The following is a 27,030-nucleotide window of genomic DNA, read 5'->3' as shown; positions in this document are numbered from 1 at the left end:
CACACAGACTGTTACAATTCTCCTATTTTATTTTCTTAACTACAGATTTGAAATCTATTTAAAAAGAAAAAAAAGTAGTCTGGGTCTCAGATGAAAGCAGAGGCCAGGCATGGGAATACTTTTTGTGTGTATTTATATAAATGGACAATAGATATGGAATGCACATCTGAAAAGCTTTTATTTTATAATAGCTTTGATTTTAGGATACATTTTACAAAACTCACTGTAGTCTAATTTAAACCTGCTGTACATAATATTCACTGAAGTTATACACCACAAGTATGTTAAAGATAAACTTTTAAATACTGCTTGTATAGATAAAAGAAACAGGCCCTTCCACATAAATTCCTTGGAATGTCAGTGTTTGCATCCTAGGCATTCATGAACTGAAATTTCTTCTACAACAATGCAGATCCCTATGCTCTCCTTGCTGAAGGACAGAAGCTAAAGAACACTAATCTTGCACAGACATGGTCCATGCAGGCGTATAGGAAATGAAATGGCAATTGTGCCTTTACCTCTCTGTTGCACAACATTCCTATTACACAGCCACCACCAGCACTGCTGTAGGAAAGCAGAAGCAGGCATAAATAAGGGCAGAGAGAAAAAAAAGTCAGGACACTTTGTTTCTACTCATCTTGTTTCTCTCTCCAGCCAACTGTAGCAAAGGACATTTGTCAGTTGTACTACCACTGCAAATGGGGGAAAGGTCCTGATTCTGCCTTTCTGGAACAGCATTAAAGGAGCCATAGACAGGTCTAGAATCTGTCCCATAGACTGTAAGGGTCTGATCCAGTGCTCACAGAAGTCAATGGTTGCTTTTTTCTGACCACCCTAATGAAGGAATAGGCTCTTAGTTTAAAAATATTCAGGCCTAAAGTTCTCCAAATATTTCAGAACAATAATCTAATACAAGTGTGAGATGGTTAGTTGTACTGTTTTTTTGTTTTTTGTTTTTTGGTCTGTCTCCCTCCCATCATCATAAAACCCTTAATGACACCTGACCGTTGTGGTAACACTTTCATTTAAGGGAGGATATGGGGGGGGGGGCGGAGAGAAATATAGTCCTCCATAAGTCTAATCAGACAAACCTCACTCTTGTCAAAATTAGAGCTTTTAACAGAAGCCTGGTTCCAGCTTTGGTACCCAATCCTGCAAGATGTTCTGCAAAGGCAGACCCCACCATGCTAATGTGCAAAGCTCATTGCAGGGTCTGGGCCTTAACTATGGAGCTGCAACAGTTACCTCCTATTTAACATAGATTAGTTCAGTGGCTTAATCACTTGGGCTCTGATCCTGTAAAGAGATGCATGCAGGTAGACCCTTGCACCTGCATGGAACCTCATTGCCTTCAAGGGTCTCCCTGAATACATCTGGGGCCTTAGGATCTACAGATACAATGTAGCACAGTAATTCTCAAACTTTTGTACTGGTGATCCCTTTCACATAGCAAACCTCTGAGTGTGACCTCCCCCCCTTAAAAATATCTAAAAATGTGTTTTTATTTAACACCATTATAAATGCTGGATGCAAAGAGGGGTTTGGGGTGGAGGCTGACAGCTTGTTACCTCCCCATGTAATAATCTCGTGACCCCCTGAGGAGTCCCAACTCCCAGTTTGAGAACCCCTGATGTAGCACATAGTAAAAATGAACACAATGCCATAACTTCTATGACTTTTTAGTAACTTGTCTTGAATATTTAAATTTCCACAGGTGGAAACAGTTACAACTTATAACTTTAATGTTTATGTGGTTTACCTCAACAAAGTAAACATTTTTAGTTGAATAGTTAGGCCTAGATCCTCAAAAGATGCCTAGTTTCCATTAATTTCAAAGAGAGTTAGGTGCCTAAATACCTTTCAGAATCTGGACCCTACTTCCATAAATATATTTGATAAAGGTGGAAGCCAATTTTAAATTCTGAGGTAATTACACATCTTTAATACCAACCAACTAAAGGAAACAATTATCTTATAAGTAGCTCACAAGCTAAAAATATTGCTAAAATAGTGTGAAGAGCATATTATGTTTTATAAAATTAGGTGTAACGAGATTCTAGTTAAATATTTATTGGGAATTTTAACTAACAAAAAGTATACCTTAATACAAAAACCTGACATAGAAAAGCTAGATTTCCGTATTTACTTTTTAGTACTTTACTTACATATCTTGGATCTTTTGGATCCACGGAATCTATAAAACTCTGCAAGTCTTCAATCTCCTTTTGCTTATTCCCTATTTCTCGCTTCTGTTTTTCCATCTGTTTTTCTAGTTCCAAAGCTTCCTCTCGTAGCTGATTTAGGAGAAATATCTTGCCACTCAGTTGCTGTTGAAGACTTTCCTTTTCTGCTTCTGAAATCTGGAGTTGAGACATGGAAAAACAGTTAATTAAGCTTGGAAATATATAGCTGATTCAGAATCTTTTTGAAAGATATAGTTGATAAACATGGAGTTGTTATAGTCTGCAGTCACCTAAATTAAGATGCAAACTAGCTTGCTGACATCTTGTTTCTGGTTATTTTGCTCAGATGACAAGTGCTTACAGTACTCTCTCTCACAAATTAGCTATGAAAATAGGAATATGTTGTTAGCTCTTTGGCAACAAACGGTTTAGAATCTCCCAATTGTGTAACCTTGGCCCAATGAGCCAGGAAGCCCCCCGAGACCTGGTGTCTGAATATTTATTTTAAAAGCCTCATTTAAGCGTATTTTAAAAATTCCAAGGGAAAGTAAAGAAAGGAAAAAAAAAATCTTGTCTTAAATCAGACTTCTTGGCAAAACTGGGAGAAGCATATTATTACATTTTCTATGTCTACATTGCTTCAAACATTTTTATTCTTTATCTTCACATTGTTGTTCGCTTTTACATACTTTTTTCTGAGCCAAGGTGTCTTGCAGTTGTTTAAGTTCCTCCTTTGCTTTTAAAACATGTTGCTCTGCACTTACTATTTCATTTTGTAGTTCTGCTAATTTTCCTTCGGCTGCAAAATTAATAAAAAAATTAAAAAATAAAAACACACTTTAAAGATTTCTGTATAACATGGATAAATATATTATCTGTTTCCTCCATATCCTTTCTAGATTATGTCCCCCTGAGGATATGAATGTACTGCCTGAGTACTATCCTGCCTGACCCCATGGGTATGTACTTAGGAGACTAGCTCGAGCCACCACCCATGCTGTCACAGCCACACTGCTATTTTAAGTGTGCTAGCTCAAGTAGAGCTAGTGCATGTCACTCTACTGTACTGGGAAGCCCTCTCTGAGCTGCTCTGTAGACATACTCTAAATGAGACCCTGATGAACAAAGTTGCTATATCTCAAAGCATCACATAAATAAGATCTTTCACAATTACTTTTTGCCATATACTTAATTGTAACAATTTTCTTAATTTGATTTCTCCCTAGTATACTTGATAAATATACAACATATTGCTTTACTTGATTATCCCAATGAACTCTACAACTAGCTCAGATGGCCCAGCCAACTCAGGCAGAACTCCTTGTGGATATGGAAGTGGGAAAGATTAAAAAAAAATAAAAAAAACCTCCTGGCATTATCTTTTCACCCTAGAGAAACTACTCAAAGAGTGCCCTGTGGGGAAAATTTGGCTCCAATGTGTTTTCAGGATAAGGATGGGAGTTGAACTTGGGACTGGTTGTTTAACTTGGCATCATTCCTGGCTGGTATTCCAGTTGTACCATTGGGAACCAATGTTACATCAAGCAGTGTCTGTTTCTCTACAGTCCCCACAGCTGTTACTGCATAGCTTTGAGGGGCTCAGGCAATGGCAGCAACACCCTTGCTGAAACCATGCTGATACCGGTAAAAGGAAAAGCAACAGTGCAAAGATGTAAACCCTTGTAGTCCCTGCAAATCTGGAGGTTCCATGTGGTTGGGAGGACTTCTACTGATCCCCCAAAACTGTTCTAATTGAACATTTGTCAGGTAACTCACAAATGTGAAACTCACTAAGTGTTGTAGCTTCTCTGCCCACCCCCACCCCCCCCAGCCAATGGGTTGCCCATAGAAGGAGACAATCCAGCATTTTATCTGCAATACAAAGGCATTAACCTTTTTCCCATTTCAATTTTACTCACCTTACATTACTTAGTTGAGGTGGAGGGATAAGAGAGGGAGAAATCTGCTCTCTAGTGCATTTGAATTCTGCATATGAATCTTGCCCTTAACAGTACATTTTTGTAAGTTAAACATCAAAGAATAATATTTTATTACTGAGTCCCTTCATGCTAAACTCTCAAAGTAATTTATTGCAGTCCTTATTTTTTGTTTGTCATTTGATGGTAATTTTGAAATTTAGCTACATTGGCTAAAAATACACAATCAAATGCTAAATGTAGATATAATGTTAATTCTAAAGTTTGAGCAGTTTGTTGGGAAGTTCAGCATAAATCAAAATGTTCCACTGATATCAGAAAAAGTGAACTGGTTTCATATTTTTGCTTGAGAAAATTTAAAACATTACCAGTTTGAATCTTTTTTTCTTTATCTTCTAGCTGAACATCTAGAGTTTGATGAAGTTTCAACTTAAGCTGCTGGTTCCTATGTAGATCTTCTTCATCTAGTTCAATTTTTCCAACTTGTATTTGTTGAGCTTTATTAGCAATGTAACCTTTTCTGATATACATATTTCTCTTGTACCTGGCTTTACCAATGTAAGGGCTTTCACCAGGTACATCATCAAGTTCAACATTCTGAAACATGACAAGAATAAATATATTAAATTATTTTTATACACAGTAAATGTTTTATGAGGCTTCAAAAGTAATTCATGATTTTGTACATTTAAACTTGAATTTAATCTACATGTAAAGGACCACCAACTTGAAATCCAGACAGTTTAAAGATATATGAAGAGTTCTTCATTGACAGACCCACACAAACAACATGGAAAAAAATGATTATGGCTACAATCCTGCAGACACTTTGATGAAACTGACCATATAAAAAACTTCTGTCAAATGGACTGAAGAAATTGTTTACTGCTAATCTCTTACAGTTATAGTAATTTAGATTATACTTGTAACACTAAAAATGTAAATTCAAGCAGAAGTGTGATTTTAATTGATGGTGTCCTTTAACTTTATTCATACTGTACCCTTTTGAATATTTCAAAAACTATACATTTGTAGTTCACCAGGAGTATTTAATATTCATTGATCTTTTTATACTTCTGTTGTGATGTCGCCTTCCACTCTAAAGGAGAAGGTCCAAACTCTACAATCCAAAGAGTCGTTATTCCTGTAAGTAAAATAGTGAATAGAAATCCTGAACCCATTGAGGTCAATGGGAGTTTTACTATTGACTTCAGTAGGGTCATATTTTCACCCAGAGTGAGTAAGGGCTACAGAATCAGGCCCAAAGTGGGAAAAATCCATTGCATAATTATCAGTAAGAATGAATGATCTATTCACTAGTTTTACTCGGCCAAAACAAATTTATAGCTATTAACATTGATAATATTTAAATATTAAATGCCACTTAATAGTAACATTACAAAATATTGACTTTAAGCCTTTCGAGAAAACATGCAGAGAAAAATATATAACTTGCAATTTCAAACAAAGTTTAATTTGCACAAATGACAAGCAGTAACTATTTAGAAAGAAAAATCTATTTAAAATTACAGTAAATAACATGCCCTGCCTCATTTTTAGTTTCCTTAGAATGCAAAACAACAGAGGGGACAAACACAAAAAAAAATTTTTTTTTTTTTTTTTTTTTTTTAATAATTACCTCTGGTGGAAAATAACTTAATGGCTCAAATTTGGCATCAATCTTATAAAAAGCCAGTTCCTGCTCCAATTCGTATTGCTTCTGGCATGCTCGGGTTAACTCCATTGTCTTCTGCTTTAGCTAATGCCAGTATGAAACACAATGAGTCACTTTCACCAGCAAATTACCATATTGAATTATTACATATATTAGCACTTATCAGTGTATGCATGAACTGTATAGTGATGCAAAGCCTCTATACAAGAAAACAGTTATGAGAAGGTTTGGTAACAAAGGACATAACATTTATTTACCTTAAAATTAAATTACTGTGAACAAGACACAGACAAAAAACAAATAACTGCTGTAACACAAATGATCACATGAGGGTCCTTTGAATCTACATTTCATATTCCTCACAAAAAAGACAACCCAAATACAGCTACTCAATGTACTGAAGGTCTCAAAAAACTTAGTCAAACATCTAATCAATCAACCATGTCAATTTTCTGTCAGTAATGGTTTAACAAGCCAGAATAAGAAACTTTCTGTTTCAGGTGCATCTTGTTAAACTACTTTAGGTTTTAGAGAGTGCTAACTAATGAACAATGATAAGGCTACTAATACAATACACCACTCTTCTTACATTTTTCTTTTTATGTTCTTGTGCTGAGAGGAACTTAAATTGTGCTATCAAATGGTGATACATTTAGCAAAAAATACACCACCCATAGTTTCCTAAAGTTAAACTGACTTAGTTATGAAGATATTTACAGTACTGCTAAAGTCAACTTCAATGTATTACACTGTATATCAACCCTGTGTTATTACTTAAATTTTTAGCAAAGGTCCATCATGTGATTTTTATTTATTTTTTGGTCAGCTTTTCATGCTGAATACCTGAGGAAGAGCATGCAGCAAGGCTCCAATAGACAGCAGAATGTAGGACTAATGGAGGAAAAGAAGAGAAATATAGAATAGACTGGAATAAGGGAAAGGCTTAATGAAAGGTTTAGAAATCTAAGTATTTGGTATCATGCAAAACTTTAATCACATTTGGAATAGAAAATATTTGAGGAAGAATAATTATAGCAGATTAAGCAAATGACTAGTCTCGTAACTTTTTTTAGTTACGATGTTTTGACACTATTGACATCATGCAAGCATATCCTATGCAAAAATACAACATTGTGCAATCCAGCTGTATATGGGGACTACCTTTAGTGAGGAATAAAGGCTCAGTGGAAAGGGAATTGTGACAAACCAAGATACCAGCTAAAGGAAGAAAGAAGCAAGCAAAGTTTGTCACCCAAAGGATAACAGTGGGTTAAGTTGTAAAATATATGCTGCTAAAATCTCACTATACTGAGAACTAGCGTACATTTTAGAAATATGCTGCTGTTATGCTGAGCAAAATATAAGCAAACAATGGACATGACCTACAATAACAGTAATGAACAAGAACCCAGTGGCAAACAAACACCTTTTATTATCACAAGGTATGTGTGGATTATTTTTCTTCACTACAGCAGCAATTTAAAAATTAAACAATGAAGAATCATCAGTACACTAGAAATTTAGCAGCCATGAGTAACTTAACTTCTTACTAATACACAAAATTTTAAACAAAAAGTGACAAGAGGCAAACAAACATTAGCTTTTTAAAAAAATACTAAAGTGATAGGAAACATATAATTTTATAACTTGAAAGGCTTAATTCAGGAGAAATGTGTATATCACATACTGCCTATTTCCAGGCAAACTAAATGAAAAGACAACTAAGCAAATGTCCATGTGTTTCTTGGTATTCAATGAGCCACTCAACTTGCACACAGGATAAAAACTTACAGGAGCAGAAAATGGGGCAAAGAATGTAAGTGAGGAGGGAAAGGGGCAAATAATGTGCCCCTTACAGAAGGGGCAAATAATGTGGTTCATTAATGAAAAATCTGTACATTTTGAAATGTGGGTGTACAAATTAAAGCTGTTTAGCAAATTTACTTGGGCACATGGGACGAATCCATGCAGATGCTGGATAGAATTACAGAGGTAATATTTTTAGAAAATTTAGAGCTAAAATTTTCAAAAGTGACTCAGGCATCCAAAATGAGTAATTTGTGTGTCCAATATTAGATACCTTGGGCCCAATTTTCAGACGAGATGAGCACCCAGTGCTTCCACTGAAGTCAGTGAAGGTTCAGTGCCCAAAACCTACAGAGCTGAGATCTGCCAGGGGCCAGAGCAGTCTGTGCAAAGGCCATGTTTCTTCTCCAGCTTCCTAGCATTACAATGCCAATATAATCATGTCGCCAGAGAAACTTCTGCCTTATGCTGTCCATGGACAACACCCTCAAACCATAACCATCCTGTGCTTACCAATGGTTCTATAACACAGAAGGAATGCATACAAAAGTGTAATAAAGCCTCAGGATGTATTAAGTTTTGTTCTGATTCTTTGTGAAGTTGGTAAGGATACAGCATATATTACTCTGCTTGCCCACACCCAAGCCACAAAATCTTCAATCCCAGGGAGGATTTTCTGGGAAATGGAGATATAGATAATGGTGAAAAGGCAGAACCCCCTGCTGTGTCAGCAAGGGAAGATCTACACTTGGCACATTCAAGTTGTAACGCATCAAGTTTTCATTTGCAGGCATCTGTAACTATTGGCCATTTAACAGGTTTTGTTTATGGGCATTTATGCTGCATCGGCTGGCCTTCTGCAGTATAAGGCTTTTCTAGGGCTTGTTTGACTAGGAAGGCCACAAATATTTTGTGCTGGATTGGATAAGTTTCAGTTATTATTCCTGCTTCTTTCCCAGCTGGAGGTGCTGTAAAATTTAGATGGCAATTTTCCCCCAGAGATACCATTATAGTAACTCCTAGTAAGCCACCTCTAAATATGTAAATTGCTCTAGATTCTCGGTCTAACAGAATACCATTCACGTAAGTCTTAAGCAATCTGAGCAGACTGACTTTATGAATGTAGTGCTTGTGAAAGGTGTCAGATTTAACAACCCTGGAGACTAAAGTCCCATCTTTATCCACAATATAGATACAGCACAGGCAATGGAAGTGTAAACTTCTCCTGGCAGCTTTACCATTCTGCCTAACCCAGGTAGGGTGAGATTAATTACAGTGAGTTAATTCTCTATGCCCCATTCCATCTTTGGCCTCCACCCCAAGATTACCAGTTCTGACAGTGGAGGCTTTGGTAATGTGGATCTTTCCCATTAAGAACTGGTCCAAGAACATTAACTCACTACACACAAAATACCAGAGACTTGAATGTGGATTGGTCACTACCAGTCTGCCTGGAGTTGAAGCATCGCCCTGTACCAGAAAAGCTTCATATCCCACTTCCAATCCACTGAGACATCTAAATACAAATTTAAACATAAATCCCCAAGCATTTAAACATACATTATATTGCATTTATTGTTAGTGAAACAAAATGACTCTCAAAAACATTTCTTCAGTATTTATTTTTAACCTAAATGATTAATTTACCAATTCATTTTTGGTGTCCAGGTCCCTCTCAAGTTCTTTGTAAACTTGTTTCTGTTGCAGGGTTTTTTGTTTTAATGATCTGTTCACCTCATCTTGATGCTGAAGTTGTTCAAGCACTTCGAACTGTTTAGTTTTAAGGTCCTCCATCTCTTTTATTGTTTTTTCTAAATCTTTTTCTAATTTTTCTATTTCTTCTGAAAAACAAAATAATCCAAACACTCAAACATTTTTCCACTTGCTTCTTCAATCTGAAACTTGGTAGCAACGATGCTTCTCCACTTTAAAAAAATTGTGTAAATATGCTAATTGCCTTAATCTATTACAGAAATTAATACCTAAGAGAACTTCCTGAAATAATTCTTGTTTTACTTATATTGTACTTTACATGTAAGTCTTGTTCTTTAGATGCAAGTCAGAATTATGTCTGATCTACAACCTTTGAAATCTTTTTTTTTTAAAACAGGCATCTTCAATTAAACCAAAATTTCAAACGCTTTCTAGCTTCTTTTTTTGGTCAGCTATCTTTATGTGCATATACAGAGAATGAGTCTCAGGACACTAAGGCTCCTTTATACCACTCTGGCAGTGTAAGAGGATCACAGTGTGGGTGGAAATGGTACCCTGAAAATATCCTTTATGCAGGGAATCCTTTTAGCCAGTGAAGAGCTGGTATAAGGGCTATACACTGGCCTTCTCACAACCTCCAAAGTTAGGAGCACTGCAGGGGTGTAGCTAGAGTGCACTGCACTTCAGCTGTTATTTACTTTTAAGGGAAGCAAAGCTTAAGTTACACCAGTCTTGCCCACCCAATCCCTGTCCCAAGCACAGGAACGGCGTTACCAAGGATCAAGCCCACTATGCTGTGATTTTCTGTCTGTGACATAATTTAAAGTGAGATGAGAAGTAAAACATAGCTTGTGACCTTCTGATGTATAAAGTCAGCCTTCTTAAATATGAATTTAAATACAAGATAATTCTTCTTGTGTCTGCAATAGAATTGGACACCGAGTAGGCTAAAATCCTCCTTTTTTTTCCTTGGAGGACCTCTGAACAGTTTTTAGAGGACATAGCTAGTCACATCACAAGTTGGCAGTACACTTTAACAGTGTACCTAAACCTTAATTTTAATAATCCATATCAAATCATGATATCAGTAATTACAAAGCTTTTCATTCTAACCTTCTAAATTTGGTATAGTTCACAGTAGGTCTAACATATCATCATGATTACCTAAATTAAACCTCTCAAGAGCCTCCTGCCTGTCATGATTTGTCACTGGCTGTCCGTCAAGGTTTTCCAGTGAGCGCAGGTGGAATATGGTATACAGGCGGTAATGAGGCAGATTTACAATTGGATTGTCTGCCAGGAACAAAGAAGTCAAGTCTTTTAAGGGCTTCAGTTTAGCTATGTCATGGAGCTAAATCAAAGAGAAAGGTACAATGATTAGACATCTTTCCAAAGAAAATCACTCCCCTACCATCCATTTTCTACCTTTTAAATAAAATACATTGTTAATGTAAGTGAAGTCTACATTTCATTGTTTATAAAAAAAATTAATTTCTGAAAATGATGCCCCCACCAAAATTATATAGCACTATCAGAGCTCAAATTGTGAACTAACTTTATGGAGTTAAAGTGTTCTCTGTGGGAGAAACCCATGGGAAGTGGACAGAAAGTTATGGAATCTTGACCTTGACCCAAGTAGATGTCACCTCAGGTGGAGGGGCACTTTGGGGGAGGGGGAGAAATACAGCCTTCCAATCCCAGACACCCTTGGGGTTCATGAGGAAACGGAACACCAATCCTGTGAAGTCAGCGTCAAAGAGGGCTGGACCATCTTGGCTCCTACAGCATAGTTCCTTCAGGAGTTCCCACTAAAATAAGCCCTACTCACAACACTATTCTCGCAGAGTACACAAAGGGGACCACAGACATTAATTTAATCATGTCTCAGTTAAGAAGTTTTTTTTAAAATGCCAATCACTTCTATTCTTTGCACAAAACACATATGTAACTAACTTATGCTAATTAGAGTTGGTCGCACATCATGAATAACTGAAATGGAACCCACAATTTGGGAGACGCTTGTCAATTTCCATGAAGTCTTTCCTGGAGCTTGCAAAGCCTTACATTGCCCTGACTAATAATAGTTGTATGATGCGAGTGCTTTGTGACAGAGGGAGAGTTTTCCTGATAAACAGTGAGTAGCCTTGTTATGTAGACAGCAAATCTATATTCTTATATCTTTTCCCCAGAGAGCCTGTAATTTTCATGTTGCTGATCATATTAGTTGAGATGTTAAATATGAAAGGTTTCAGAAATATTTTATTTTTAAACAATTATTTCTTCTAGTTAGTCACTTACTGATGATATTTTATTTTGCCTCAAATTAAGGATGCGCATGGACCTTAATTTCTTGCCTACCCATACAGGAATGTGCTCAATCTCATTTCCTGCAAGGTTCAACTTTTGTAGATTCTGCATATGCTCTAGACCTTCAATTTTACTGAAAACAAGAAGAAAAATAGAATTTAGACATCATGAAGCAAATCATATACATAGTGTAGCTATGGCCTCAGGTGAAGGCTGAGTGAAACCTGTCTTAACTGATCACCGAAGAAACCAGCAAAAATGGCTGCACAGTGAAGGTGGTCAAACAAAACTGTACTGAAAACCTGGAGATATTTTAAAGTGGTTAGATAAAACAGACGTTGCCTACTGTAGCCGGACTTTATTGCAGGTTTCTCTGTAATATGCATTAAGTATCTTACATCTCCTTATTTTAACACTATAATTAAAATGATGAAAATATCTTGAGAGTTTCATTTTAATAAATTCATTTTCCCCTCTCTCACATTTTAGAATCAGCCCTAGGAAACATGAATCAAGCAGAGGCAAAAAACCAGACACCATAATTTTGATTATAAAGGTGTGACTGGTCTGTAGCCTCTCAAATGTGGAATATGTACAGTATAAAGAAAAAAAATATCAATAGAATGTTTCTCTTTTGGAAAGAGAGCAACTTTAGAAGATATATAACTAAATGACCATTGTTCGCAAGTACTTATCAATTGACCTCAGTACACATCACTGTGGAAAAAATGGCAGTTGAGTTTCACTTTCTTGTCAGAATCGTGGTCAGAAAGCATTTCTATATTTTGCAAATCCAAGTATGTATGTGATGTAAAAAGACACTAAAAAAGGCTTTTCTTATCAACAAAAGTAAGAGAGGAAGAAGAGGCCCAACAGTACCTGCCATACATAGTGGTGCTTTACGGACACTGCTGTTATCCCTTTACATTAACCAATCATGCTGCACGAGGGGTGGAATGGTTTGCAATACACATTCATTTCTGGTAAATTTTATATTTGTCTCTTTGCATAATTTGTGTAATATTTTGTGTTTAAGTGATCATACGAAATGTGTAAGATGAGATGACACTAATGTACCTTTCACCTGGTTTTGAATAGTGTAAATACAAATATCTTCCATACTTATTTTGGGAACATAGCAAGTTGGCTGTCTGCACTACCTGAAGACATTATGGTGTGAAGAATGCATTTTTATGAAGATACTGAACAACTTCAAATAGGTAGAACATACAAGAGGTTTTGTTTTTCATGGTGCCGTAGACATAAAAGAAAAATGTATGCCGTCACATCATTGCCGTTGATTACCTACACTGGTTACTATTGCAGTGCCTATTCTGTTGACTACCATATGTTTAGGAATGGCCACCAATAGAGAAGTGCCTCAATAGCCCAAACAATCATTTTTGTAAGTAACCTTAATTCTGCAATATGTTTCAAATACATAGTAACAGTGCAAAGCAAGTCATAACCAAGGTGTCATTTAAGCTATGTATATTGTGATCAAGCAAAAATGGAATGTAATCTTATGGGTATATATCACTTTATTATTATGGCATTAATTTATTTTGTTTTCTAACCCTTTCGAGAGAGGAAGTTGCATCACTGCAGTATGTAGAAATAGTATTTAGTCAGTCTTTTGCACGCTTCCTTTATTAACCTCTTTACTGCTATTGTGGTTACTGCACTTGCAAAGCAAGCCTCCACTAGAAGAAATTAATAAGCCTACTTTACCAGTGGTAAAACTAAGGGGAGCATGGAGAAGTTGCTCTTTCATCCCATCCACTGTCCCCTCAGCATTTTTTCAATAGAGTAACTTCCTCCCAAAACACTGAAAGCTGCCCTTTTGTGGCAAATAGAATAGGAGTTTAATGTGTGCACTGACTGCATGAGCAGGCCCTTTCAGTTTAATCTTCAGTTCTCTTTTCTGAAGGTGAATCTTTTCCATTCTTATATAACAAACTGCAAGAACATTTTGTAATATTAATGCATGAAATATTTTAAATATATCTAACTAACTTTTATACCACACTCCTGACCATAGAATCTGAACAACTTAAATTTTTAAAAATAAGTAACATTCTCCACCCACACCAGAAACAGTGTCTGCTTACCTGATTTTATTGTAGGACAAATTGAGTTCGTGTAGCTTTAACTGTTTATCCAACTTCTCAATCTTCTCTATTTGATTGTTACTGAGATTTAATACCTCTAATTTAGAGCACTTTTCCAAGTTTTCTATATACTAAAAAACAAATTATATGTAGTAATTTGTTAATACAAGATGGTACATATATTTGCATTCAGAACAGCAGGTTTATGTTTTTAAGAATCATGTCTTCATAAAAGCCACCACAAATGCCCTTTACCATAGAATTGCAAATGTGAGCTCTGAAATTCTGCCCCGGGACCAACTGAACACATCTGCAGCTTTCCATACTGCAAAAGAGTGGAAAATTACAGATGCTACTAGCCCTGCAGTAGACCAGCCTCATCTACAGAAAGGACTACTTTCCACACAAAAAATTAAAATTAAAAAAAAAATTCAAAAGTGGCACCAGTACCCAGAAGTTGAGAAATTACACAACATATAGCCATAGTTTAGCTTTGTTCCATATGTGAAACTCTCATTGATGTCAATGGTAATTTGTACAGTGATGAGGCTTGATTCTGTAATTCTTACTTTCATAAGTAGCGGTTGCAGAAGTGGGCCCAAAGAGGTAGACTCTGGCTCTTCTCATCTACTTGGTGTTTTCCTAACCATTATTTCCAATGTTTTAAAATATTACTGAACTTTAATACTATTGTGAATTATAGTTAATAAGAAATTGCATACAATAACCCACCTTAAATTTCTTGCCCCCATCCTTAGCAAGAGAAAGATTCAGTGAGTTTACATATGTCAAATTTTCTTGTTTGGACAGCTTTTTAATAAGAGATTCTGTAATGTATCTAACTCCTGGACTAATAGAGTCTTCATCTGCAAACAACAACAGAAAAAGTGTGATTCGATTAGCACTGAAAGAAAAAATGTGTAATGCTTTTGCTTAGTTAGAACAACAAAACAAGGGAAACCTGCATAGAGGCCGAGAAGGAGATACACACTGACAGCAGCTCCAAGAAGCATTGTGCCTGAGAAAAGTACAGTGCCTCTGGGAGTGTTGAGGAGGGGCATCTGGGAAATCCTCTAACAAGATGCAGTGTGCATTATCCCTGTGCCAGTCCACCTCCACTGTCTAGTGCAGGAGGATGAAAGGAGCCAGGGCCTCATTTTGCTACCCCGGTACAGTTTCTAGTGCCAGTTGTTATCAGAGTGCCCCGATCCTTGTATGCCAAGAGCTTGATTAAGTGAGATTTCTAGGTTCCCTCACCTTTCCCATCATCATCAATTCCTGTTTGGATTATAAAATCTGGGGGCATGGATCATGTGTCTTTTATTCCTGTAGCTCTTCAGGGCAAGGATTGTCTCTTTGTTATATACACCTCTACCTTGATATAACGCTGTCCTCAGGAGCCAAAAAATCTTACCGCGTTATCGATGAAACCACGTTATATCGAACTTGCTTTGATCCACCAGAGTGCGCAGCCCTTCCCCCGCGGAGCACTGCTTTACCGCGTTATATCCGAATTCGTGTTATATCGGGTGGCGTTACATAGGGGTAGTGGTGTATTGGTATAGTGCCTATCACAACAGGCCCTGGTTACTAATTGCTACTTTAATACAAATCATAAGGAAGCACCAAGCAAATTTATGGAGCAAAATAAATATTAATCCAAATCTTTTTTCATCTAGTCTTTCAGCTGAAATATTAATATTATATATAATGTGAAAATGTTTTACTGACTTATTACATATGTACACCTCTACCCCGATATAATGCGACCCGATATAACACAAATTCGGATATAATGAGGTAAAGCAGTGCTCCGGGGGGGCAGGCCTGCGCACTCCGGTGGATTAAAGCAAGTTCAATATAACGCGGTTTCACCTATAATGCGGTAAGATTTTTTGGCTCCCGAGGACAGCGTTATATTGAGGTAGAGGTGTATTTTAATATATCAGGTGCCCTTTAATTTAATCTTTTCTATGTAGTAAATACTGACTTTCTCCAGCTGTTTGATTTCCAGTTGAATTTGAAACTAACAAAGATGTCTTGTTTACTGTCATATTTGTACATCACCTTTCACTGATGATAACTCACAGGTCTAGGATTAGGGGCGATTAGTTAATTTATGCCCTCTCTGCTGCCTGAGGGTGTGTGCTCTGTATAAAACAGTTTTCAGGGGTTTAAAAACAGAAATATGTAATGTCGATATTTGGAATCTGGATGATGCACAAGGAATTTAAGACAATTTATTATAGGGCAGGTTACATATGGGGTCTAAAATATGTGACAATGACCCTTTAATACACCTCATAATAGATGGACATGTAGCAAATTTTATTCTGCCAATATTAAAATGCATGCAGGGTTGATTTTTGTTATTTACACAATACCTTTGTCAATCTGATATTCAAAAGAAGCTCCTACATCACTCTCTACTGTAACATCAAGATGTTGATACCTCTGTCCCCTTGTTTTGTAAGTAGCAGGTGTGCCCTGCCTGCTAAGAGGAGATGGTGACCTGGTACTTGAAGTGACAGTCGACATTGGACTAGGTGTACGAGAGGGTGATATCTGCCTTTTTCTAGGTGATGTTCTTTGTAGTGACCCTTTCTTCATTGCGCAGAATGCAGTCAGTCATCTGGCAAAAATCTGTAAGACTAAAAGTATATATTCAAGATTGTCATAGACTGTACATGTGCATAAATCTTACTGAAATTGTTTAGATGTAAACTGAAGTAGTGTATATTGTTTTTTTTTTAATGATGTTTGTGCACACATTGTTTTGGTATCTATGTGTTTGATATACATTCCAAAAGTGCCATTAGATGGCACACAATAAAGAGTTAAAAAAAAAAAAAAAGAAATCCCCTCTCTGCCATCAAAACCTAAGAAAAACCTCTTCAGCAACGATCCTTAAGAAAAAGATGCTTCTTATCTCATTCTCTAATAGTTAGTAAAGTTGGGCCCTGATGAACCACAATGCAGGAAGAGGAAATTCCTCAACTGGAGACCCTCCACTAAACACACACTACTTCAACTACTTCTACTTCCTCTGACTTTAATGCATCTGGAAGTAGATTGCAAGCCAATGCAGTTAATATTCATGATAGTCTGAAAGCATTTGATTATCTGGTACCTAAATAAAATGTCTTGCATAATAAAATATACTTACTCTAGGTTAACTCTACTCATTAACTAAAGGTTCTATGTATTCTTTCTGTTCGTGGAAGCCCATAAACCCACATCCTCACTGTGGAATGATTTTTACAAAATCAAGCCAGGAGGCAAAAGCATATTTTGGTCTACTCTGTATAAAGCCAAGATGAGAGCATCTGCCTTTTGAAGGCTAATGGTCTTTATTATGGGTTTTTCTTGCATGATACAATGTAATCACTCTCGTGGCACAAAGCTTTGGAGACTTCTTCATTCAAAAGGGGATGACAATGGCCATGATTTTATAAATGTCATTCTTCTGGTCCACCTCAAGGCTCAAAAAAAGCCAGAAACTCGTTCTTCATAGACAGAGACTAGAGGAATGGAGGAATTTATGAACTAACATGACACAGTGATTTTTTTTACATTGCACATCCACATGTCACCACACTAAAACAACATCAATGTAACTCCACACCCACCACCAGGACTTCAGAATCTGCAGCCCGCTGCACCCTGGCAGCAATCGGTTCTCCACAACACAACACAACTTCACAGTAAACAATTCCCAGAAATGACACTTCGCAGGGCACTGTGACATGACAAGTGCACGTCAATTCTGCTACCCTCTGACTGACGCACTACATGCACCAGCACCCCTTCCTGTGGCTCTGAGACCCAAGCAGGACATGGGAGGGGGTCAGTCCCCAATCACCGGAGGCGCTGGTGGGAGAGGGAGGGATGGGGGGAGTCGGGCCCCTCTCACCTGAGGCGCTGGTGGGAGAGGGAGGAATGGGGGGTCGGGCCCCTCTCACCTGAGGCGCTGGTGGGAGAGGGAGGGATGGGGGGAGTCGGGCCCCTCTCACCTGAGGCGCTGGTGGGAGAGGGAGGGATGGGGGGGGGTCGGGCCCCTCTCACCTGAGGCGCTGGTGGGAGAGGGAGGGATGGGGGGGGTCGGGCCCCTCTCACCTGAGGCGCTGGTGGGAGAGGGAGCGATGGGGGGTCGGGCCCCTCTCACCTGAGGCGCTGGTGGGAGAGGGAGGGATGGGGGGGGGTCGGGCCCCTCTCACCTGAGGCGCTGGTGGGAGAGGGAGGGATGGGGGGGGTCGGGCCCCTCTCACCTGAGGCGCTGGTGGGAGAGGCAGGGATGGGGGGGGGGTCGGGCCCCTCTCACCTGAGGCGCTGGGGGTCGGTCTTGTCTCAGAGATTGGGGATCCCGGTCCCCGCCCCAGGTAGTTCCCCACGGCTCCGCTTTGATTACCTGGGTTGACATGGTAACGCCTCGCCGCCGCCGCCTGCTATTTCCCCGGCGTTCTGGGCCTGGGCAAACCTGGAGCCCTCTTGTGGACAAACCGGCCTCCCGCCTCCCCGCCGGGCACTACGACGGCTACTGCCCCCGGCGCGAGACTTACGGTGCAGCGGCTCCTTTAAGAGCCCGGCGCTGGAAGTCGAGCCATCGCCATTTCGGTTTGGTGCTGACGGGAGAGGGGCGGTGCCCGTCGTGGCCACGCCCCTTCCTAACGGCCACAGCCGCCCCCTTCCATCATGGCGTAGCGCGGCAACCTCCCAGCGCCAGGCCCTGCCTCAGGGGGGCGGGCCCTTCAGGGAGGGGGAGGGGCTTAGTGACCCCACACCAGCGGCTCTCACTGAGGCGGCTTCCCCGCTCTGTGTGGGACCCCGGTGTCCGGCCCGGCCTGTCACCCTGCCTGGGCCGACGCAGGCCAACTGAGCGGCCCCTGCCTGGATGCGTCAGGAGGCCTCGTATCCCAAGGCCCTGTCTGCTCCGGCGCAGCTGGGCCGGCGGGTGGCCGCTTGGCCTGTGGCTAGGGCTGGCCAGTGTGCGGCGCTCCCGCCCCCTCTGTCCCGCGGGGCAGGGGAGCGCCGCATTGATTTCCGGCCGTGGCGGGGCGAGCCCGGCCACGTTAACGCGGCGGAGTTGCTGGAGGTTTGATCTCAGCCGGGCGCTGGGAGCCGCGAGTGCGGAGCTAGGACCACAGCTCAGGGCCTGGGAGTAAGGCACCATCGTCACCCTGCTGAGGGCAGACGCAGCAATGGCAGCTCGTGGCTCGAGTGCATCTCTGCGGGGTTGGGCCCCAACTTATGCTGAGTTATTCCTACGTTGGCTTTTGAAATGGCAGGTGTCACCCACGCCTTGGCCAACATTTCCCCTCCCAACTGCGTCCTGAGCAGTGTTGTTGAGGCCCTCCCCAGAGGTGGATGCATGTGTGCGGTGACTGCAGGAATTGCCAACCCATATCATTCAAAAACAGGCTATGATCATGAGGGCTTTCAAAAATAATACATCTTGTACTCCTGGGGGAATTCTGTGCCATTGCACATGTGAAGAATTTATGTCCCCCAGAAGACTTCTTTGCTTCCCCACAGAAAAATGACTTTTTTTTTTGGGGGGGGGGGGGGAAAGGGAAGCTGCAAGAGCAGTCATGTGACACCCCCCCCCGCAGTATTTTTTTGGGTGCACAGGGCAGCCAGCAGCGAGGTAAATCACTGTGGGGCAGAGGGGTGGGACTGGGGAAGACCTGGCAGGTGGCTCCTACCCTGCACCAGGCTCAGCTGTTAGTCCTGGCTCAACTAGGGAGTATGGGACTTCCTCTTACCCTGCATGGCATCTGGGACTGGGTCAGACCCACCCCGCATTTCTCCCCCAGCTGCAGGAAGCTCTCCAACCCCTCTGCCCCCACTCATTTCCTGCACCCATCACTCCTCAGGTGCAGGGGGAGGGATACCTGTACAGGGAGTTGCTCCCCATCTACCCAACCCCTATGCATCCAGACCCTCTCATACCTCACCAAGCCTCACTCCCCCACAGTCAGAACCCCTCCCCCCCCAAATGAGCCCCATTACCCCTTCACCTGGACTACCCTGATGAGCCACTCACACCCGAATCCCCGCCCCAACCAGCTGCACCTGGTTCCCCACCCCACTGAGCCCTGCTCCCTCAGCATCTGGATGACCCAACTGATGCCCCCACACCCAGACCTCCCTGCTGAGCTCTATCCCCCATACACACACAGACCTCCCTGCTTAGCCCCAACCACCTTCACCTGGACCCCCTGCAGAGTCCCATTACCATTGCACCCCAGAACCCCTCCTCCCCCCAACAAGCTCCTGTGCATCCATATTTCCCCCCACACCTGGATCCCACACTGAGCTGCCCGCACGCAGATTGCCCCACACAGAACCTTCTCAACCCACACCTGGGTCCCCCACACTTGGATCCTGTCTTGCTGAGCCTGCCTGCCTGCCCACAGCTGGTGCACTTGGCGCAGAGGAATAGTGCCCTGGGGTGTTTCTGGGGCATGCCCGGTCCTTACGCTACGTCAGGGTTGGGTGCAGCCTCACCACTGAGTACGTGTCCCGGGTGGCGGGAGCTGCACAGTAATCTCCCACCTCTGTGCAGCCAGTGGCCTTTGCTCCCTAATGCCATACTGGAGCCTCCACATTTATTTGACAAAATTTGCAGAATTTTAAAGTATTGCGTGCACAATTTTTACTTTTTTGGTGCAGAATGCCCTCAGGAGTAATCTTAGCCTTCTAGTTTCTGAGACTCTAGGGTACACTCAGTTCATGTTTTAAAGATTTTCTCTGCAACAGTGGAGGCAAAAATACTTTTTTCCAAATGCTTGCAGAATTCATTGCAGGATTGTGGGACCATTGGGCCTGACTTTTAGAGGTGACAGGCTTCCATAACTCCAACTGAAGTCAATGGGAAATGCAACTGCTCAGCACCTTTGAAAATTAGGCCTTGAGGGTCATAGCCTACTCACCTTACTTGCATGAGTACTCTTACTGAAGTAAATCAGCGGCATTAGTTATGGGAGTAGGGCGAGTGTAGGTATTGGCTTTAAAAAGGGAAATGTCTTTGAATTGTTTTACCAGAATAATTCACAACAATTGTCTAGCTGACAATGTGAAGTGATTTTAAATTGTTGCTTTCTGTAATAAGTAATTTTTTCCATGCTTAATATGTTACATTTGAGTATAGCATTGTAAAGTTGGAGGTGGATGCTTTTTGTAGTGTGGGTGATTTGAAAAAGCACCTTGAAATATGTAACATAATTCATCATGAGAAAAATTGAGCACTTTCTCTAGTCTCCAAGTTAACCAAAATGAAGGAAGTGTACCTCTAATGAGTGAGATTTTATACGTATTTGTACTTTATCAGTATCCTGTCATCTCCTGCTACTTGGATAAAAAAATGTTTTACTTCTATGGCTTTTAAAATTACTTTAGAAAAGCAAGTAACCAAGGATATATTCTGCAATTTATTGAGATCTGCACCTCTATCCTGAAGTCACTGAGGTATGCATGCAAGGTTCTACCCGTGCAGAGCAAATTGCAGTATCTGGCCCTAAATTGCGACCTTGTTTATAGCAGTATTTAAAATAATCTACATAACTTTTTTGCATTGGTTTCAAAATCAGATAGGCTTGTTTTTGATTCCATTTACAGCAAGCATTGATACAAAATCAGAAAAAAAATTAGGGGAAAGGAGTATCGTCAGATTTTACCTTAGATTTAAAAACAGTTACTTGAAAGATTTAAGTATTAAAAGACAGACCTGTAAAATTTTGTTCATCAGTGTTTTTTATTGTTTGTTTATCTACCCCTGGAAATTTATTGTATGTATCATCATAGCTTGGTGTTCTTAATAATAAGTAATATGAGCTTTATTTTTGTATAATAATTGAAAACATCATAACTTCTAAATATTATCTCCAGTTAATGGTTACCTCCCAAGAGCATTATTAGAGTTACTCTTGTTGTGGCAAATGTAATTGTAGCTTGTTATACTTTTTATAATTTCGTGTTATACTGATCAGAGATACCTATTGTAAACATCTTTTCCCGTAAATACTGGCTACAGTATTTATTTAAACTTGCAAAACCTTGCACAACTTTTATCTAGTTTGACTATTTTATAGACTTGTTTGCTCAAGTATTGCACACAGATGGACTGGCAAGTAAAGGTTCTGTCTTCACCACAACCATTGCGGAACTAATAGCTATGGTTTGTAACCTGTCCTTTAAATCAGCTTCTGTACCCAATGACTGGAAGATAGCTAATGTAATGCCAATATTTAAAAAGGGCTCTAGAGGTGATCCCGGCAATTACAGACCAGTAAGTCTAACGTCAGTACCGGGCAAATTAGTTGAAACAGTAGTAAAGAATAAAATTGTCAGACACACAGAAGAACATAACTTGTTGGGCAAAAGTCAACATGGTTTCTGTAAAGGGAAATCATATCTTACTAATCTATTAGAGTTCTTTGAAGGGGTCAACAAACATGTGGACAAGGGGGATCCAATGGACATAATGTACTTAGATTTCCAGAAAGCCTTTGACAAGGTCCTCACCAAAAGCTCTTACATAAATTAAGTTGTCATGGGATGAGAGGGAATATCCTTTCATGGATTGAGAACTGGTTAAAAGACAGGGAACAAAGGGTAAGAATAAATGGTAAATTTTCAGAATGGAGAGGGGTAACTAGTGGTGTTCCCCAAGGGTCAGTCTTAGGACAAATCCTATTCAACTTATTAATAAATGATCTGGAGAAAGGGGTGAACAGTGAGGTGGCAAAGTTTGCAGACAATACTAAACTGCTTAAGATAGTTAAGACCAAAGCAAACTGTGAAGAACTTCAAAAAGATCTCACAAAACTAAGTGATTGAACCACAAAATGGCAAATGAAATTTAATGTGGATAAATGTAAAGTAATGCACATTGGAAAAAATAATCCCAACTATACATACAATATGATGGGGGCTAATTTAGCTACAACTAATCAGGAAAGAGATCTTGGAGTCATCGTGGATAGTTCTCTGAAGACGTCCACGCAGTGTGCAGCGGCAGTCACAAAAGCAAACAGGATGTTAGGAATCATTTAAAAAGGGATCGAGAATAAGATGGAGAATATCTTATTGCCCTTATATAAATCCATGGTACGCCTGCATCTTGAATACTGCATACAGATGTGGTCTTCTCATCTCAAAAAAGATATACTGGCATTAGAAAAAGTTCAGAAAAAGGCAACTAAAATGATTAGGGGTTTGGAACGGGTCCCATATGAGGAGAGATTAAAGAGGCTAGGACTTTTCAGCTTGGAAAAGAGGAGACTAAGGGGGGATATGATAGAGGTATATAAAATCATGAGTGGTGTTGAGAAAGTGAATAAGGAAAAGTTATTTACTTGTTCCCATAATATAAGAACTAGGGGCCACCAAATGAAATTAATGGGCAGCAGGTTTAAAACAAATAAAAGGAAGTTCTTCTTCACACAGTGCACAGTCAACCTATGGAACTCCTTGCCTGAGGAGGTTGTGAAGGCTAGGACTATAGCAGGGTTTAAAAGAGAACTAGATAAATTCATGGAGGTTAAGTCCATTAATGGCTATTAGTCAGGATGGGTAAGGAATGGTGTCCCTAGCCTCTGTTTGTCAGAGGGTAGAGCTGGATGGCAGGAGAGAGAGATCACTTGATCATTACCTGTTAGGTTCACTCCCTCTGGGGCACCTGGCATTGGCCACTGTCGGTAGACAAGATACTGGGCTGAATGGACCTTTGGTCTGACCCAGTATGGCCGTTATGTTCTTAACCATTTAGAATAAGTATCTTTCTCCCTCATACTTAGTTTAGAAACTTTAGATGTATGTCACCTTTAGAACTTAGATTTATAGACTTTAAGGCCAGAAGGGACAATCATGATTGTCTAGTCTGACCTCCTGCACATTGCAGGCCACAGAACCCTGCCCACCCACTCTTAGACCCATAACATCTGGCCATGGGCGGTGGGTGGAGCCCCACTCTGGAGACGCTAGCCACCAGCTCGGCCCCTTCTGCCCACGGCCGGAGCCACAAGCCCCCCCTGGCCAAAGCCCTAAGCCAAGCCTCCCCCTGCCTGGAGGAGCCTGGCACTGGCTGCAGCCGTGCCATGCCTCCCCTCCCCAGACCCAAACCGCCGATTGCCCAGGGGAAAAGTGTCTGTAGAAGATGCTTTTTGATATGCCCCATTCAGGTTCCGGGGGGACTGAGGAGGTGGTATGTGCCTCCTCCACTGCCCTGGAATCTGCATGGGGCATAATAAAGCAAAAACTTCGCTGCCAAACCCTGCAACCAGGGGTGCCGTAGCAGCGCTGGGGGGAGTCGGAGCCTATTATACCTGCCGCCCATGCCTCTGGCTGAGTTATTGAAGTCCTCTAATCATGATTTAAAGACTTGATGTTACAGAGAATCCACCATTTACACTAGTTTTAACCTGCAAGTGACCCATGCTGTAGAGGAAGGCAAACCCCTACAGGGTCTCTGCCAATCTGACCTGGTGGAAAAACTCTTTCCCAACCCCAAATATGGCAGTCAGTTAGACCTGAGCATTTTGGCAAGACCCAACATCCAGATACCTGGGAAAGAATTCTCGCTAATAACTCAGAACTCTCCCATCTAGAATCCCATCACTGACCGGTGAGGATATTTCTGACTTTGCAAATAACAACTGTATTTTGCCTTTTGTATTTGGAAATGTGGTAAAATGTCTAGGGTGGAATCCTGTCAGAGTGATTATTAGAAATTAAAACTGAATGGTATTGCTTATTCATAAAATGAGTTATTACTGAATTAAACTGTATGTTGACCACATCCCTGGTACCTAGTATTTTATGTCATCTACAAGTTTACAGCAGCTTCTGCAGATGCCATCCGTTTTATAACAATGTGTCTCTGTTTTCCTAGATTTCCCTATTGATCACCCAATCTTGGAGGGGAGTGAGGGGCAGGTGTATGATTTTTGAGTGACCTGCCAGCCTCACTACAGAAATCATAACTGGTTAAAATAGCTACCAGCGTGGATAGACAGCTGCAAGCTGTATCCATGTTTATGGGATATTAATGATGAGCAGCAAAGCAACAGGTCAAATTTATGATTTTATAGTAAGTATGAGCAAGGGTGGGGGAGCGCATGTGTTGTGCTGGGAGACATGTTTTGATTTGTGCAAGTGGTGAATGAGATGTGTGTACTGGAGTGAGGGATTATTGTGTGTGTTGGTCCTGCTGTGGGTGGTTGTGTTGATTTGTATGTGTGGAGTTGTTCTGAGAGATTTGTGTTGTTCTGGCAGGGGATTGTGATGGGAGATTTGTATTGTTTTGTGAAGCTGATGAAGGAGGGGTATGTGTTCTGGTGAGTGGCTATGTGTTTTGGGTTTATTCTGTGTGATAGTAGTGATATTGTGTGGATAGTTGTGTTGACTTGTGCCTGCGGGGTTGTGCTGTGGGATTTTATGTTGAGTTGTACAGGTGGCAAATTAACCTTTGAAGAACCATGCAGTTGGGCAAGTAAACGATCATCTACACAGTCTCCTTAAATCATGAACTCATTACAGCCAAAGAAATTATTGAATGCAAATTAGCTGTAGAGAAAGGGTGATGATTGGTTGAGTTACCTTTAATATCACAATGGTCTGGGATTGTTGGCATAGATACATGCCTTACTGTTTTTATTATATACATAGATTGTTGGAATACTTAGTTTTTAAGGGTCTTTTATCTACCCTGTGTAGGGTGACCAGAAAGAAAGTGAAAAATCGGGCCGGGGTGGGGGCTAATAGGCGCCTATATAAGAAAAATCCCCAAATATCGGGACTGTCCCTATAAAATTAGGACATCTGGTCACCCTAACCCTGAGACTTCTGTGCAGTGGGGGGGGGGGGGGGGAGCATCTCTCTGAAACTATTTTATTGTTGTCCCACAATTCTTGCAGCTTGACATACTGAATAGGAAACATGAGAGACACCAGGGCCTCACAAAATGCTGAGAGCGAGACAATATTTCAGTGGGGTGGTCCAGCATAGTTTAGGGCCTGAACACCTGGTGAGCTCATACATAATGGGTTGAAAGATACACTTCAAAGAACCTCTCATGCCCACAGCAGTGCCTGATAGGTATATCCTTTTTCTTCATAAAGTTCTATCTGATATACCATTGGGCATTCTTCTGGATTTGTAGAAATTCCATTACACGCACAAGTCATAGAAAAATTTAAAAGGGATATTTTCTTGTTTTGTTTTTTCTAGAAGCAACTGCACCTGCATTTTTCCCCTTGTGGTCCAGCAAGGCTCCCGGCTTCTCAGCTATCACATCTCTTTGGGGGGACATGCATCTCTTTCCCTTCCCACCGTGTTTTTTCCAGGCTGCACAGCTCACAGCCAACCCCAGCAAGACAGAGTGCCTAAACATGTCAGCATCTCTCATATGCTCTTTCTATGAGAGAGTAACTACCTACAGTTTTAGGCTGCAGATTTTCTAAGCAAGCACATTTATTCTTTAGGTAAAAAGATTAAAAACAAAAAACCCTACACACAAGTTATTAAGCTTACCAGAGAACACCCCACCTTCCCATCTGTAGCAAGGGCTCTGATTGGTATCAGTCCTTCCAACCCTTCCCTAAGGATTGAGTCCCTCCTCTTGGACAGAAGGTCCTGTCCATTTGCTGGATCAGAAAGAAGGCCCTGGGGCAGTTTAAACTTAGGCCATTTATCCCAAAGTCCTTTCTTTGTCTGTTGGTCTCTACAGAATCCAGTTTGAACCAGTATATGCAAAAACAACGAGGAGTCCGGTGGCACCTTAAAGACTAATAGATTTATTTGGGCATAAGCTTTCGTGGGTACAAACCCACTTCTTCAGATGCATGGAGTGAAAATTACACTTCAGTCTCCCTGGACATTCTATAACAGATTTAAAAGTACCCATACTTCAACGAAAAAACTTCAGAAACAGATTTCAAAGAAAAACTGCAGAGCTACAATTCATTTGCAAATTTAACACCATTAATTTGGGCTCGAATAGGGACTGTGAGTGGCTGGCTCACTACAAAAGCAATTTTCCCTCTCTTGGTATTGACACCTCCTTATGAATTATTGGGAGTGGACCACATCCACCCTGATTCAGTTGGCCCTGTCAGGATTGGTTCTCCACTTGTAAGGTAATTCCCTTCTCTTCATGTGTCAGTATAATAATGCCTGCATCTGTAATTTTCACAGATTATGTGCAGTGGCAGTATCAATAGCTAATGAGGTTAATCTGAGGTGTGATTTTTGTTAAAGCAGCATTTTCAGAGATCTGATGTTAATGATTAATCTTTAGA

General features: G+C 40.6%; 2 protein-coding genes across 13 annotated transcripts in view; one reads left to right on the top strand and one right to left on the bottom strand.

Annotated features, from left to right (window-relative positions):
• CNTRL (centriolin) overlaps window positions 1-18,714 on the bottom strand; it is a 57,015-nt gene extending 38,301 nt beyond the window's left edge. For 5 of the 12 annotated variants that reach the window (XM_024106274.3, XM_024106275.3, XM_065572084.1 and 2 more), the window contains exons 1-12: window positions 18,292-18,431; window positions 16,117-16,383; window positions 14,465-14,598; window positions 13,733-13,863; window positions 11,613-11,754; window positions 10,479-10,665; window positions 9,249-9,442; window positions 6,639-6,686; window positions 5,760-5,879; window positions 4,489-4,717; window positions 2,873-2,982; window positions 2,166-2,360 (exon numbers count right to left, since the gene is read on the bottom strand). In XM_024106274.3, coding sequence (XP_023962042.2) covers window positions 2,166-2,360; window positions 2,873-2,982; window positions 4,489-4,717; window positions 5,760-5,879; window positions 6,639-6,686; window positions 9,249-9,442; window positions 10,479-10,665; window positions 11,613-11,754; window positions 13,733-13,863; window positions 14,465-14,598; window positions 16,117-16,342 — 1,716 coding nt within the window. In that variant the 5' untranslated portion in view covers window positions 16,343-16,383; window positions 18,292-18,431. Of the gene's footprint in view, window positions 1-2,165; window positions 2,361-2,872; window positions 2,983-4,488; window positions 4,718-5,759; window positions 5,880-6,638; window positions 6,687-9,248; window positions 9,443-10,478; window positions 10,666-11,612; window positions 11,755-13,732; window positions 13,864-14,464; window positions 14,599-16,116; window positions 16,384-17,848; window positions 17,898-18,053 lie in introns of all 12 variants that reach the window. The other 7 variants (XM_065572078.1, XM_065572076.1, XM_065572077.1 and 4 more) reach the window with 7 other exon arrangements.
• A 2,212-nt stretch (window positions 18,715-20,926) lies between these two features.
• C5 (complement C5) overlaps window positions 20,927-27,030 on the top strand; it is a 56,992-nt gene continuing 50,888 nt past the window's right edge. Inside the window, exons 1-2 of the mRNA XM_042854383.2 lie at window positions 20,927-21,199; window positions 24,624-24,821. The gene's annotated coding sequence lies outside the window, so the exon portion shown is untranslated. The remainder of the gene's footprint in view (window positions 21,200-24,623; window positions 24,822-27,030) is intronic.

The sequence above is a fragment of the Chrysemys picta genome, chromosome 18, assembly GCF_011386835.1.
Source record: "Chrysemys picta bellii isolate R12L10 chromosome 18, ASM1138683v2, whole genome shotgun sequence".
NCBI lineage: Eukaryota > Metazoa > Chordata > Testudines > Emydidae > Chrysemys > Chrysemys picta.
Note: the sequence above shows the minus strand (reverse complement) of the source record. Positions and strands in the feature narration are given on the sequence as shown.